This window comes from Pimephales promelas, chromosome 25, assembly GCF_988280905.1.
Source record: "Pimephales promelas chromosome 25, fPimPro1.hap1.1, whole genome shotgun sequence".
Taxonomy (NCBI): Eukaryota; Metazoa; Chordata; class Actinopteri; order Cypriniformes; family Leuciscidae; genus Pimephales; species Pimephales promelas.
In genome coordinates, this window is record NC_142793.1 from 3,171,073 (window position 1) to 3,187,165 (window position 16,093).

At 40.9% G+C, this 16,093-nt stretch overlaps 2 protein-coding genes across 2 annotated transcripts in view; one reads left to right on the forward strand and one right to left on the reverse strand.

Annotated features, from left to right (window-relative positions):
- The window catches only part of slc5a12 (solute carrier family 5 member 12), a 43,564-nt gene extending 29,934 nt beyond the window's left edge, over positions 1-13,630 (reverse strand). Inside the window, exons 1-4 of the mRNA XM_039656672.2 lie at positions 13,229-13,630; positions 11,526-11,591; positions 11,365-11,416; positions 5,577-5,644 (exon numbers count right to left, since the gene is read on the reverse strand). Coding sequence (XP_039512606.2) covers positions 5,577-5,644; positions 11,365-11,416; positions 11,526-11,591; positions 13,229-13,582 — 540 coding nt within the window. The 5' untranslated portion in view covers positions 13,583-13,630. The remainder of the gene's footprint in view (positions 1-5,576; positions 5,645-11,364; positions 11,417-11,525; positions 11,592-13,228) is intronic.
- An 854-nt stretch (positions 13,631-14,484) lies between these two features.
- On the forward strand, positions 14,485-15,588 carry fibina (fin bud initiation factor a). The gene has a single exon (XM_039656642.2). It carries the CDS (start codon positions 14,582-14,584, stop codon positions 15,251-15,253), a length of 672 nt encoding a protein of 223 aa, XP_039512576.2. The 5' UTR covers positions 14,485-14,581; the 3' UTR covers positions 15,254-15,588.
- The last annotated feature ends 505 nt before the right edge of the window (positions 15,589-16,093 follow it).

Sequence of the window (16,093 nt, forward strand, 5' to 3'; positions counted from 1 at the left end):
CCGATAGCTTCTCCTACCATCATGGCCGACCAGCTCAGACCCCGCCCAAGCACGTGACTCCTCATTCTCAATAATGGTCTAAACATAGTCGGTTTTGTCTTTAATATGCATAAAACGCATGCCAGTATAATGAAGAGAGAATCCATACACTAGCTCTTAAAGTGACAGTAACCATATGTGTCGGTCATTAATTGTGTCGTCAAAACAACAAAAGAGAGCTTTAAGTTAAAGGAATCGGGATTAATAGCCTATGTGTTTAATGGACTAAAATACTATCCAGTGTTATTTTCAATTTGATTACTTTATTCAGTTTCTGTCTATGTATACTAGTAGTAGACCTATTCAAAAACGTTTCTCTTTATATTTGTATCTTTATTGTATTTATTTGTGTAACTTTTTTCATTTTAACTGAACAATTTAAATCAAGCCTTGTGTTGTGTAAATTCTTAACAACATTACCCCATTGTAAAAAATGCAATGAGCACAAACATTTAGGCAAGATAAATTTAATAATTTTGTTTGGCAAAAACGAAATTCAGGCCCTGAAGACCTTTTTTTTCCTGTCCTGGACTTGGTCTTGCCTCGGACTCGAACCTTTTTGGACTCGGTCTTGACTTGGACTCGACTAGTCCTGGTCTTGGACTTGTCTTGGACTCGACAAAGGTGGTCTTGACTACAGCCCTATTTAAGATATTAAGATCACTCCTGCATACTAGTCCATAGGCTTCTTGAGGGAATAACTCTTGCTGGCATCGAAAAGTCATTAAAGACATCGTTAAAATAGTCCAAGTGACTACAGGGGCTCAATTTTAACTTTAGCAAACGACGAGAACACTTTTTGTGCGCAAAAACAAACAAAAATAACGACTTTATTTCAACTGTTCACTTCCTTCTCCATGGGCCTGTAGTCAGTTAACGTAGTGTGATTGCGTAAAGCTACGTCACACGTAGGCTCACTATTGGCCGACGCTGGTCGTGTGTGTGATGCGTGTGACGTACAATAACAGAAGCTTACGCTATTAAACTAGTAACCTGACTCGCGCAGAGGGAGAAAAAAACGAATAGTTGAAATAAAGTCGTTTTTTTTGCGCACAAAAGTGTTCTCGTCGTTTGATAAACTTAAGATTGAGCCCCTGTAGTCGCTTGGACTATTTTAACGATGTCTTTAATGACTTTTAAAGGACAGCAAGTCATTCCCTCAAGAAGCCTATATGGACTAGTATGCAGGAGTGATCTTAATATCTTAAATATCTTAATTTGTGTTCCGAAGATGAACGAAGGTCTTACGGGGTTGGAACAACATGAGGGCGAGTAAATACTGACAGAATTTTCATTTTTGGGTGAACTAAGCCTTTAAGGTAGTACTAAAGTCCTGCATTACTTCCTGCATAGTTACTTCTAAAGTGTTACAATTTTTTTTAAATTAAAGAGCCCCTATCATGGATTTTTGAAAATGATGGTTCATGAAGTGTGGAATATAGCTCTAAGGGAATGAAAACATCCTGCAAAGATTTATATCTGAAAGTGCACCGTATATAAAGTTATTGTCTTTCAAAAGTGAGAGTCGACTCTGAGTCTATGAAATGAATTGTTTTTGAAACGAGTCATTAGCTGTTACATCGTGACGTAGAGAGGTTTGGCCGCTCCCAACAACTGCGCGCGCAGACTTGAATACTTCAGCTGAATCGCATCATGTCCAGAAGACGCTGTGTTCTACATTGCAAAGACAGTTCAGCCACTTGTTTCCATTGTCCACGGATGAGCATGTGAAGAATCAGTGGTCAGAGTTCATATTTGCAAAGATACCACAACAGTATAGCCCGAACCTTGTGTTCTCATCATTTTAATGACGAATCATTCGCAAGCCGGTTGTTCCTGAAGGAGAGCTCAGTATCCAGTGTATATGGATCAGGTTCGTCCTCCTCCGAATCACAATCTGTAAGTAATATTAATAATGTTTGCTGTTATGTTTTCTGTAGCATGCACAATATATTATATTGTGTTGTGTGTGTTGTGTACACTCCGCGCAGCTTCTAAGCAGGGTAAAGTTAGTTTTGTTTTTGATATTCACCAGACATTCATTGGAAAATGGCAATTACCTCCTAAACGACTTAGCCAAATATGACTTCTCTCTATATAATAAGCACTGCCCCTCAAAAGCTGCCGCAATGTGAGTTTCGCGGGGAAAGCTCGCTCTTGACGGAGACGCGAGTAAAAGGGACCGTGTGGAAAGTGCACTTTTTCTGACACTTTGTTCAAACACTATATACAATTTTCAACACTTGACAAGCTATAATCCTGCTTATGGGCGTTCCGTTGCCGACGGTCTCTGCCTACGGTTTACCAATAACAACAGACTGGGTCATTTGACCAATCGCCGCAGATTCGCGTCACTCAAAGGAGGTGTTTGGGAAAATGAATCGTCGAACGAATCATTTGGGAGTCGTTGAGCAAATGAGTTAAAAATAAATGCATAATTATTATAAGACAAATAAAGTGTTTTTTATCCTAGCATACACGTTAAACCGTTTTGGGAACTCCTAAAACAAAAATAGGAACATTTCAAATGCTATGATAGGGGCTCTTTAAACCATTATATGTATATATATATATATATATATATATATATATATATATATATCAGTTCGAAATACATGACTGCTGGTATACTATTAGCAAAGCTCCTGGTGCCACCCACGCTGCTGAGAGCAGCTTTAGATGAATATGTTATTGTGTGCTGCACGCTTTCCTCTCTATGGCCTCTGTCACTGCCAAGAACTGCTGTGCGAAGTCCTCTACAGTCTCACTGAAGAGGCTGTCTTGGGCAATAGAGACGTTGAGAAAGCAAACTTTCTCAGCATCCCATATCTCTGCAAGGTTTAGGCACAGATCACACTCCTAGACAACCAATGTGGACCTCACCCGATCCAGGGCCTGTGGCGTGACCTTCGTAGCCCGAAGGGAGACTTGCAGGATGGCCGTTGCATGCAGTGTAGAGACTGCCTGTTGGAGACTGTAAGCTCTCACTGTGAGCGATGAGGTAAACTTGCATGCCCTAGAAGAGAGCCTCGGACAATTCCTCCAGGTGGGGCCGTTTTGCGGGAATAAGTACACCATGATCTCACTCTTCTTCTGTGAAACCTCCAAGGTCTAGCCTAGAAATCTAGATGCACCTAGTGGCAGCAAAAATTATTTCGCAGCCAGTGTGGTCTAGGAACTCTCCATAGACGTTTTAGTTGGAAAGACCAAACTCTGGTCAGGCCAATCACATCGTGTATAGAGTCGGCGGGCGGGCTTAATATAATGATGACAGAGTTGCGACGGTTCACTGCTACTTGAAAACAAAGATGGCTGCTGCTGGCGATCATCTGTCTTTCGATACGGTTTTGACCGCTACTCTGGATGATTTGAACTTAAGCTTTTCTTTGAAACCAGAACAAAGAACGGCACTTGAGTCATTTAAAAAAAAAAAAATAGATGTGTTCGGAGATTTGCCAACTGGATACGGTAAAAGTTTAATATATCAACTTGATCGGCTGGTGGAAAAACGCATGGGACTCAGCAGTCACCTCCTTCGTTGCTCTGATTGGTTGTAGAACTATCCAATTGCGTGCAGAGAGAATTTGAAAGACAACCGTTTATCCCGCTTCCGGATTGAGCCCTGTCAATGATGAGTTCTCAGACCTAACATCTTGAGTTTTTTTGAACAAGCATTTTCTGGTACACCCCAAAAATAAAATCAAGACAACGCATTCTCATCCTTTAGCGTCATATAGAACGCTATATGCAAAAACGGCGCTATACTACGCACATGGCACCCGTTATCGTTAATTTAACACGCGCTGTGAGGGCTAAGTTTAGGTGTGGGGTAGGGTAGGGTACTCTCATATTACGCTAAAGGATTTATGAAGACTTGGGTTCACGTGTTATGTTAACGATAAAGGGTGGCATGTGCATAGTATAGCGCCGTTTTGTCATATAGCGTTCTATGTGACGCTAAAGGATGAGAACGGGCTGAAAAGGGCATAGTAGTAAAGAAAATCAAGTGAAATGTGTTTTTCCATGCGTTTCTGGATGCAGTCTTTACCTAGCGCCGGTGTAGCCTTCAGACTGACGGCACAATGGTCTGGACTCTATCACAGTTTTTCTTGGCCAAGTACCGCACAAGAGGACGTTTGACTGACATGTAACACAACCAATCAAAGTTTGTTTTGTTGCACGTCATGTTTAGGGGCGTGACAATACATTGTTGATGTCCCCACAACAACACACCGGCGTGCATCTAATAAATTAATCATTCAAAAATGGTGTGCAAGTTTACTGCAACAATGGAGCCGCATACTTCATATACTTTTGAAAATCCAGCGTTTAGTTGATCCTGGTAAGCACTCATTGTCACAGTTGTAAACATGACTGCTTCCACAAGGGGTTTTGGAGTCATGGCATTTGTTTCCAGGTAGACCGATAAAGAACGCGACAAACAAGTCTCCGGAAATCCTGTATCAGCTACGCTATCTCACGACCAATTCGTACGAAATCGACGAATGATTAAAAAGTGTCTATAATTCGTATTAATTTGTACGACCTCACTCGTACGAATTTGTACGATTTGTCTAAACCCACGTGATGGGTAGGTTTAGGGGCGGGGTAAGGGGTAGGTCATTCATACGAGTTCATACGAATTGGCCAATTCGTAAAATATGTACGATTTAGCAAAATCGTACTAACTCGTACAAGTGAGGTCGTATGGATGGTTACGAATTAGCCACTTTTTAATCATTCGTCGAAATCGTACGATTTGGTCGTGAGATCGGGTTGGTATCAGAAGTTCTGCCAATGTTTCGTGGGCGAGATGTCTGAGAATGAGACTAGCTCTGGGTGATAGTCACGATCGTTGCCTCACATGTCTGGGCATCATGCACACTGAGCTAGATTTCGTGGATGAGTCATGTACCCACTGCAGGATGATGACCATCACGGTGTTGTAATCGAGCCTCAAGTACCTCAGACGAGGTAGAGTCCTCTAGTCTATACCCCTATCTAACTCCTCTTCTGAAAGGAAGATGGCTACTTCGGTGAATAGCCAGGGTGACCAGTTGATTACTGTGGGGGCTAACCCGCCGGGTCAGTCTCCGTGCCAGTGTAGAGTAGGGATCCAAATTGGTCAGATCACATCTGACGTAATGTTGAACATGACTGACTGATAGGGAACGCATCGGTCTCTTATGTAACCCTCGTTCCCTGATTCATCAGATCATTCCTGATGTAACTTCATTCCCTTCTTCAGGGGATGAGGGTTACATACATAACTGAGACAATATCTCCTGGATATTGTTGCTTTGTATGATGATTGCTCCTTCACAAACAAATAGTTCACTTAACATAAGTGCCCTTAGTCCTGTTCATAGTCCTGTTAGATTATGAATAGTATAGTAATCATAATGATAACCAATATAATATCAATTACACTAAATCGATTACAGTCATAATCACATCACCATCACACTTATAATCAAAGATAATAATCATAATTACAATCATGATCAAGTCAGTTCAAAGCTTTATTCAACACTCACCAATGTGCAGTAAAAAGTGCAGACAATGCCAGTGGCAAATATGGATCCCCAAAGATTAAATCCTGTCACTGATGGGTAAAGAATAATAAGAATGTATTTATATACATGGTATTATGCATGAATGTCTCCTAAATGTAGAGCTGACTTTAATATAAATCATCAACCAGGAGGCAGGAACACACAAGGGGATGACCAAATTATTATGAAATGATTTAACATAATCTTCATTAAAATGCAAAATAAATAAACAAATAAACAAGAAAACAAGCAAATCAAATATTAAACTGAATTATTTGTTTAAAGTTTATTTTTATAACAACAGGGGTGTATATCAGGGGTGTATATCAGCTTATAGGATTGGAACAAGAGGGTAGAGGGTGGGGTGCATGGAATAAAAAAAAGTTGAGAACCACTAAAATAAAAAGTCACAATAAACATACAGTAAAAATAGTCTAAATTAACCAACAGAACTTTATTAAACTGCACCAACTGTAACTACAGGTCAAAATGGCAAAGTCTGTCCGGAACTGCATAAACTTCTAGTGAACCATGCTTTATTGGGAATAACCTCAAAAGATACATTTTTGTTTGTTTTTTGCTCTTTATGAAGCTTGTTCTTTATAGAGATTTATTTTTTCGCCTACATTTCTCAGGTTCCACTTAAAAGAATGACAGAAATTGAGATAATTTTATGTGATTTTCTTCTTTTAACGCTTACGCTGTTGAAAACCCTGTATCCTCTAATGTTGGCAGTCAAAAATGACCAGCCTTTTAAATATTGCTTGTAAACTGCTCGTTATATTGGGTCCAAGCTTGTTTCCTTTAATTAGGATATTTTCTTTTTTAAACTGACTGACGTAGGCTTCATTGATCTAAGCTTATGCACCTCAGTTTTTGAGTTAAAAAAATTGTGGATTATTTTGTCATTATTCAACAAAATAAGGAAAAAAGTTGCACTGTTTATCCTACTTGTGTGGATAAATATCTATTACATGGAATGTTTGTATGTCTGCTAAACTGACAAATGGCCTGCCATTGTAATGAAATAGGAATCCCAATCTTGCCAATCAACCAGTCAAGTCTGGAAGCATACAGTAGGCTATTGTTACTCAGTAGACTGAGTTTGCCCTGCACAATCACTACCATTTTTGAACATGGGGGAACATCTAAATCCCTAAACAGCAACAGCAGTTTATTTTTGTAGAAATGTGTTGCATGTAAACTGAAAACTGTGCATGTAATCTCACAGTTCCCTTTCAGTCTATAATGTCGGACAGAGTCGACGGTCGACTGAATGGGGATCGCATCAGAGAGCCAATGTTCTTCGAGTACTATTGAACGAGCCAAATGGAATTGGCGTGCATGATTCGCATCGGGTATAAATACGGAAGTGGATGCACGCACCAGTTGCCTTTCGCTGTCTCTGAAGAGTGCTGTGGTTTACAACAAGCGAGTGTGTCTGTGTTCTTCAGGAAGACTCTCCCAGTGCTGGTGTTCTACTGCGCGAGTGCAGCGGTGCGGTGTTAACGGCTGGTTAGAGGGCAGAAAAGTGAGTGCTTCTCTGTTTCAGTTCACTGTTCTGTGTTGCCGCGGTCATTCCCATTTGTGCTCTGGCACTGGTGATGGGTCCTATTTCCTGAAAGAGGAACACGGGTGCGTTTACGTCTTTTTCAAGATGTCATTCCACCTGTGCGTTTCTGGATGCGGTCTTTCTCTTTTCCTTTCTGATGGTCACAATTGTTGCATCACGTGTTTGGGCTATATTTTTATGTCTATATATATATATATATTTATATGTTCAGCATGCTGAGACAGCTTTTGTGGATGGCTCATGTTCTTATTGCGGGAATATGACTGTCGCGGTGTTGAGATTAAGACTTGCCTTCGTCCGCGAAGTGCGAGTCCCCATTACCATCCCCCATCCCCGGGTGCCATGTGGGATGGGTGATCGGAGGATAGAGATGGATGTCTCACCCGGTAACCATTCCCTGTGGGCTCTTCACTGGTCCCTCTGTAATGGACCGATCAGCTGTTTCAATGGGGGTACCTCTAAAGGATAAGATGTCGATAGCAGCATCGGAGGGTGAGCTGGCCTCTGGAGATGACGACTCGGTTGTGTCATCTCCCTCTGGTAGTGTAACATTGCCCGAGCCAGATCCAGAAATGTCAGCTATGTTGAAACGGGCCGCCAAGGATGCCGGGCTCGAGTGAAAACTCCACCGTGTCCCGTTCAGTCTCGTTTGGAGGATTGGTTCTTAGCTTGCCACCCCAGGGCTTTTCTTTTCCGAAATGCACAGAGAGCTTATCAGAGGGTGAACGGCACCTTTCTCTGCCAGAAACTGCCTGAATAGCTTTTCCCCCTCACTACCCTTGATGGAGGAACGGTGAAGGGCTGTGAGGTGTCCCTCAATTGGAGCGGTCTGTCATGCACCTATGCACCTGCACCTGGTGCACCTGTGTCTGGCGGCTGCTGCCTTTCGGGGGGATTCTCGTCCCCCCTTAAGGCCTGTGAATTCTCGTCCGTTTCAATGGGCAGCGTTTAAGAAGCCTTTGGGCAAGCTGCCTCCTCTTGTATGCCATAGCGCTGCTACAGGTCTGTCAGGCCAGGGCACCCATTGACATGCACGAGGGTAGTCCAGACCGTGCACTCATAGGTGAGCACCGCACTGCATCCGTCCTCTCCCTCTGGGGTACGAGTGTCATGGTACAAGATCGATGTGGGAGCACCATACTTGGCTTAGCCTGGCTGATATGGCGATGACAAGGTTCGGTTCCTGGTCTCCCCAATCTCCCAGGTTGGACTGGTCGGCGACATGGTAGAGATCTGCATCCAACAGTTCTCTGCTGCCCAAGTGCAGACGGAGGCCATCCGGCACATCCTGCCCCGCTGCTGCCTCCACCCCACCGCTGGTGGCAGTTCCTCTGCATGCTCATCGCCGAGTGCGTTCCCTGGCCTCAGCTTCTGCTGGGTATCTGCAGCAGCTTCCAGCCAGGCCTCAGCATGAAGCCAAGGAATAGGGACGGCCAGCCCGCTCCAGGCACTGCCAAGCCAGGTGGCAAGCAACAGCGAGAGCATTCCGGAGTGGGCAGCCCAGGATGGAGGAGGAGGCTCTTGGAGTAGGTCACTGATCCACTCCCTCCCCCCGGGTGAGTTCTCACATGTTGAGCAGAAATGCTCCTGAAACTCAGTGAAGTTCATCGCACTCAGGTGTTGTGCTTGGGATTGTGTTCATAGCGTTTTGATGTGTACAAGCCTTTGACCTCAGACCAGCTCTTCCAGTTTCACCATGAGCCCGGTTCAAGTGTCGGCTTGCTGCACCATTCCCCTCCTATGGACTGGATATGTGCGCCTTCTACTCCAGTTGAGTTCCCTTAAACCGAACCCTGTTGAGTTCCTCCACATCCCTCCATCATTGGACGTGCGGAATGTCTGGTGTTAGGCCTACCACTCGTAAGCAAGTGTAGAACTTGTGTTAGGTTGGGTACATATGATGCGGCCCCTACGGTGATTCCATGTGTTCTCTTCAACGATACGGCTCCCTACAGTGAGCCTGTTTCTTCCCTCGGCAGAGTCCCTCTGCCGTCACTGTCCGGTGAGTCTCCCCCCGTCATAGGCTGGAGCCACTCCAGTGATATTCCATATGTCGTACTGCCCAGTCATCCACCCAGTTCATGTGTATTCTCCACATTACCTCCCTCCGGATTGAATGTGGCTTCCGCAGCGTCCCTTCCTTCCAATGAATGGGGAACGCTTTCCCAGTGGTCCTCTAGGAACAACAGTGACTTCCCTTGCCTAAGCCCACCTTAAAATTGCGGGGGCATCAGGAGGCTTTTGTATAGGCCCTGGAAAGTGGCAGCTTTAGTGGCATTTTCAAAGGTTATCCCCATTCAGTCAACCGTTGACTATGTCCGACATTCTCGACTGAAAGAGAACGTCCTGGTTGCGTATGAAACCCACCGTTCCCTGAAGGAGGGAACGGAGGACATAGTCCCCTTGCCACTACCGCTGGACCTGCTGACTCTGGATTATGCTCAGCTCCTCAGCGAAAAAGCAACCAGTGTGTGCATCCACTTCCGTATTTATACCCGTGACGCGGGGGCGGAGTGTGTGATGCTAATCACGCATGACAATTCCATTTGGCTCGTTCAATATTACTCGAAGAACATTGGCTCTCTGATGCGACCCCCATTCAGTCGACCGTCGACTACGTCCTCCGTTCCCTCCTTTAGGGAACGGTGGGTTGCATTCGCAACCAGGACGTTTCTTGTCATGGAAGTGCAATATGAATGTGTAAGAATGTGTGGTGTTAGGGGAAGAACTGTGAATTTCCAGTTTACATGTAACACTTTTCTACAAAAATAAATGTGCTGTATAAATAGAAAATATTCGTTCCCACTTGATATTAGTTGTCTTTAATTACTATGTACTAACATTTAAATTAAATATTTGATATAACGCACTTATTGTGTTTTTACATGTATAAAAGACCTGCATGTAATAACAGCTCTAATTAAATCTAGAATTACATTGTTCACCCGTCTCTTACCCCTTACACCAACCTTAAAGGGATACTCCACCCAAAAATGAAAATTCTGTCATAATTTACTCACCCTCAAGTTGTTGCAAACCTGTGTGAGTTTTTTCTTCCGCTGAACACAAAGCAAGATACAGTATTTCAATGCATTCTCATCCCAAAGCGCCATATAGGACGCTTTTGCAAAAGCGCAACTATCCAACGCACATGGCACCCTTTAACGTCTAATGAGACGCTTCGGTTATGGTTAAGTTTAGGTATGGTGTAGGGTAAGGGTTAGACCACTAGGGGGCGCCTTCTGCCCAAATATATCTGCGTCTCATTTTACGTTAAAGGGTGCCATGTGCGTTGGATATTTACGCTTTTGCAAAAGCGTCCTATATGGCGCTTTGGGATGAGAACGGGCTCAGTATTTTGAAGAACAATTGGAGCTTGGGCTAGCATTGGAACAAACAATATTCAGTTATTATTTGCTAATATATCATGTTGAGTTTATTACTTATTATTTGCAAATATATAATGTAGTTTATTACTTTGTTAAAACTGAAATCCAGATGGAAATGTTCAATTGAATTACATAAATCTTGGCACCATTGACTTCTATAGAGTTCTTTTTATACAATGGAAGTTAGAGGTGCCAAACAACTGTTTTTTTTTGTTTTTTTTTAATCGTTATATCTTCCTTTGTGTTCAGCAGAAGAAAGAAACTCAAACAGGTTTACAACAACTTAAAGGTGAGTAAATTATGACAGAATTTTTATTTTTGGGTGGAGTATCCCTTTAATGCTGGGCTCACACTTTGCCAAAAACACTTTTTTAATTTTGGTGGCATTGTGCGAGTTTTTTCAGCCACATTACGTTTTGAAACATGAATTAAATGTTTTGGGTGAGTTACATTTTGCAGACATGCAATAGAGTTCTGATGTTCAAGCAAACAGCGATTGAGGAAAACTGTAATATAAAACCTTTAATTTGACCTAAAAAGTATACTTTTGTCTTGAAAGTCCACTGTCATTAAGTACACTTCAGTGGAATTTTATTTCATTAATATATATTTTTTTTCTTTTTTTAAATATAATTTTAAGAATTGAAGTAAACTACCAGTGCACATTCAATACAATTAAGTGCACTTCTTTTGCACATGGGAAATACATTCACAAATCCTCCTAAAGCATCTCAAAAAAAAAAAAATGAACAACCCACTCAGATTCAAGTCAAGTTATTTTATTTGTTTGTGATGAATGCAGACTAACCTTGATTCAGAGCTAAAGCAGGGGCATACACTACCACTCCAGTGTACAGAATCTGGGGAATTAACAACAGAACAATCAGCATAAAAAAAAAACTTGTCAAAAACCAAACCACAAACTACATAATATGCATTTTAAGTGTATGAACATTGAATCACACTCACCGTTTGAATTATATAAATTATAGTGGCTGAAACCCGAACAAGCTTACCAAACCGCAATTCCAAATACTGTGAGAAAAACACAAATTACAAATCAGAACAAACAAGTGTCGTGCTGGGCCCTAACTTGCATAACTAGAGCTGACACAGGATTTATTACTAAAAGTCATGACCTCTAAAAGCCTAGCAACATCTGGCCAACATCACACCTGACAGGGCTGGATTTGCTATTTCTGATTTGAATATGGTAATATTAATATATTATGCAATAATGTGATCATGTAATATTAATGTATTGTAAAGTAAAAATGTGCCATAAAAGTTACCATAAAGTATTTTGTTTTTATTTTTGTAAGCCAATGTCAGTTTGATTGACAAAACTAATATAATATTTGATTTTATTTGACTAAACAAAATACATTTTAAACATTTTGAGATTATTACAGTGTAGTATTAAAAAGACACACTACACAAAAATGTAAAGGTCTATTAAGTCGTTGAATTGCATTTCTATTCATTTCGATTACAGTTTTAACATAAAATAAAAAAAAAACTTAAAGGGATCGTTCACTCAAAAATTTTGAATTATGTCATTAATTAGCTACTCACACTCGTGTTGTTCCAAACCTGTAAGCTTTTGTTCATCTTCGGTTTATATATTTTTTTTATGAAATCCGAAATCTTTTTAGGCATTTCAATGTAAATAAAAGCCTAAATTAAATTTGTTCATCATATTAATCAATCGAGACAAAAATATTTGGACTAAACCGCTCAATTCGGATTATGTTTAATGACCTCTTTATGAACTTTCTACCCTATCTCACGATCAATTCGTACGAGTGATTAAAAAGTGGCTAATTCGTACAACCTCACTCGTACGAATTCATACGATTTGTCTAAACCCACGTGATGGTTAGGTTTAGGGGCAGGGTCAGGGGTAGGTCATTCGTACGAATTCATACGAATTGGCCAATTCGTAAAATACGTACGATATAGCAAAATCGTACTAATTTGTACGAGTGAGGTCGTATGAATTTTTACGAATTAGCCACCTCGTGTGGCAATTTGTACGAATTCCCGTGAGATCGGGTTGGAACTTTCGTCAAAGTGGTAGTTGCTTAGCTGTCAATGGAGGGAAGGAAATCTCTCAGATTTCATCAAAACAACCTTCATTTGTTCAGAAGATGAACGAAAGACTTACGGGTCTGGAGCAGCATGAGTGTGAGTAATTAATGACAGAAATTGTATTTTGGTGAACAAAAATGTTCTTCCTTTAATGTGATGCATATTTGTGATTGTGAGTCACAAATTTCACAAGATTTCTGCACACAAAAACCATGGCATACTTTATTTTATTATTAACTATTTACATCGATTTGATTTGATTTAAATAAATGTTTGTTTGTTTTTAATTAATGCATTTATTCAAATTACTTGGAATCAACATAAGTCAATCAAAAATGAATGAACATAGCCCTAAAATAGGGCTAGCTGTAACAATATTCAGTTATTATTTGCAAATATATCATGTTGAGTTTATTACTTTGTTAAAACTGTAATCCAGTTGGAAATTTTTATGTTCAATTCAAGTTCATAAATCTTAAACTTAGCCCTAAATATTTTTAAGTGTATGTGTATTATTATTAGTAAGTAAGAGTTGTGTCGATATGAAACGACAAAAGCGAATTTGAAATGCACATTCATACCTCGTATGTACTGGTGATGCCTGACCTGTAGAACACAGGCAGGAAAAGCTCTGCGGTGAAAAACACCACAAATGTGTAGGCGACCCCAAAGATGATATAAGAGGCCCCGAATCTGTACACATCTGATGGGGTCCCAATCACCGTCACTGCAGACATGAAGCTGGCGGTGAGGGAAAGGGCCACCGGCCCGCAAGTCATCTGACGGCCCCCAACCATAAAATCTTTAGATGAAGGTTTGTTCCTCTCTCTGATGGCGAAGAAGACCCCAATACTTGAGGAGACCACAAACAGAAGCGCAAACACCACATAGTCCCCGACCTGGAAGGTTCCCACAGTGGGACTATTGCTCTCCATGTTTCTTTAGTTAGAGACAGAATCTGATGGAACAGGTCGTTAGGCTCCAGGATCAGTTCAGACACCTCACATGTTAATCGTGTTAATCATTGAGTTTTAACAGGTTAAAAAACGCTTATGAGTGAAGACAAGGGTCGAGGGGTCTATTAGTCATTACAGTACTCACGCTTGACTTCATGAATTTCCACAAAGATGTCTATCTATCTATCTATCTATCTATCTATCTATCTATCTATCTATCTATCTATCTATCTATCTATCATCATGTTTTATTTAATCAAAGTAATCAGTGTTTATTTTGGATCTGAAGGGCAGTAATGGTGACTGTCAACATATTTTACTTGGCTTAGCATTTTGTTCATTATTATCTCACTTCTTTATTAACTTATGTGCTTGAGTGATGTTTGTAAGGCTTTATCATGCGTGAAACTGTCGGATGTTTATTTTATCCTGGCACACTGCTGACAAAGTGTTGCCATAAGCAGAAAGAATGCTGAATGCTGCACATTTTGACAGATGTGATAATGTTAAACATTTTCAAACAGATTCAAATCCACTTGCATTGAGGGACATCACAATATTCAGTCAAAAGTATAATAAGACCAACATAGAATAGAATAGAATAGAATAGAATAGAATAGTGTGAAAACATGTCAAGTGCAGACCATTAGTCATCCCAGATATAGGATTAAGTAAATTAATGCTGATTTTCTAGTTCCTCTCTTGTATTCACTCGGTATCATTCTGTAAATTACAATGTTTGTTTATGACCGATAAATGATCAACTATGATATAACCAATTAGAGTTATTAGTACAGTGTTACACATATATAGGTTACGTAAAAAGTAAGTTTAAAAGCTCTCTCTATTTTTTTTCTTTTCCTTTCACCGTGCTTGTTTGCTCAGTGAGGTCATTTGAGAGCGCGTAAAAGCGCGCGGGACTCAGATTACAGCCTTGAGCGTCTCCTCTAGTGCGCATACTCGCATGAGGAGTTCCAGATGTGGACATCGTCTCCGTCAGGTCAGTCAGACCTTCGGAGTGGACAGAAGCTGTCTATCATGTTAGCCTTCACACTCGGTCTGTTTTTATTGCCGCTCTGCGCTACGGTCTACACGGGACCTTTACTCCCCGAAATGTCCAACGGGACTTTTCACCATTTCTTCGTCCCGGACGGCGATTACGAGGAGACCGAAGACCCGGAGAAATGCCAGATGCTTTTCAAATGGATCGACCGCAGACCATGTCCACTGGAGGAAGACCAGGACTCGCTCATTCGAGAGGATTTTATCATCGTTAAACAGCAGATTGAAGACGCAGCGCGCGTTCTGGAGAGCCTTGGGAAGAGCATTTCCTACGACCTGGACGGTGAGGACAGTTACGCGAAATACCTGAAGAGGGAGATTGTGCAAATCAGCGATGCGTTTACAAACGTGGAGAAATCTCTTCTGGAGTTGGAGACGAAATTCAAGCAAAGCCAGGAGACGGAGCAAAGAGAGGAACATGAGTTCACCAATAACTTTATCAACCCCATGTATAGTGTGAGGGACACCCTGCAGGAAACCCTAGACATCTCCTCCGGACTCAAGGATAAACATGAGCTCATCTCTCTGATCATTCGGAGTCATGGGTCGAGGTTGAGCCGACTGAAAAATGACTACCTGAGTGTTTAGACTCAGATATTCTGGACAGACTACAGTCCAACTTGGGTTGTTATTGCATCTCTGTTAAATTCTTTAAATTTCCCATGCATGAAACTCTCTTTTGAGGTTCCTTCACTCATAAAAATAAAGCAAAATTCAATAGTAGAGAACCATTTTGGATTAGGGTTTCTTTATATATATATATATATATATATATATATATATATATATATATATATATATATAAACTTAAAAAAGTAATGCCAATTCAGATGTATTAACATGTATTAGCAGGTACCTCTATAAACCTCCAAAAATGTTTGTGTGTCTGTAAATGTAAAATACAGAAGTCTTATTTCTGAAAACATTTTCTAAATATTTCCATTGTGCAATTTTTGTCTCTGGGCATGCAATCAACCAAGATGAAAGGATTAGTTCACTTTAAAAAAAAAAAAACTTTTACTGATAATTTACTCACCCCCATTTCATCCAAGATGTCCATGTCTTTCTTTCTTCAGTCGAAAAGAAATTAAGGTTTTTGATGAAAACATTCCAGGATTTTTCTCCATATAATGGGCTTCAATGGGAACCAAACGGTTCAAGGTCCAAATGAGAGTTTCAGTGCAAACTGTTCAAAGGGCTTTAAACGACACGAGACGATGAATAGGGGTCTTATCTAGGACCCTTCGAGTCATGACTCGAAAAAAGATTTGTTCATTTTGATGAACGAGTTCGAACAGGAGAGTCACAAATGCGCATCACAGAACAGAGCAAGGCGAGAATTTGAGCTAAAACTAAAAAAAATTATTTATTTCTGAAATGGCCAATTATTTCGCTAGATAAGACCCTTATTCATCGTCTGTTGTCGTT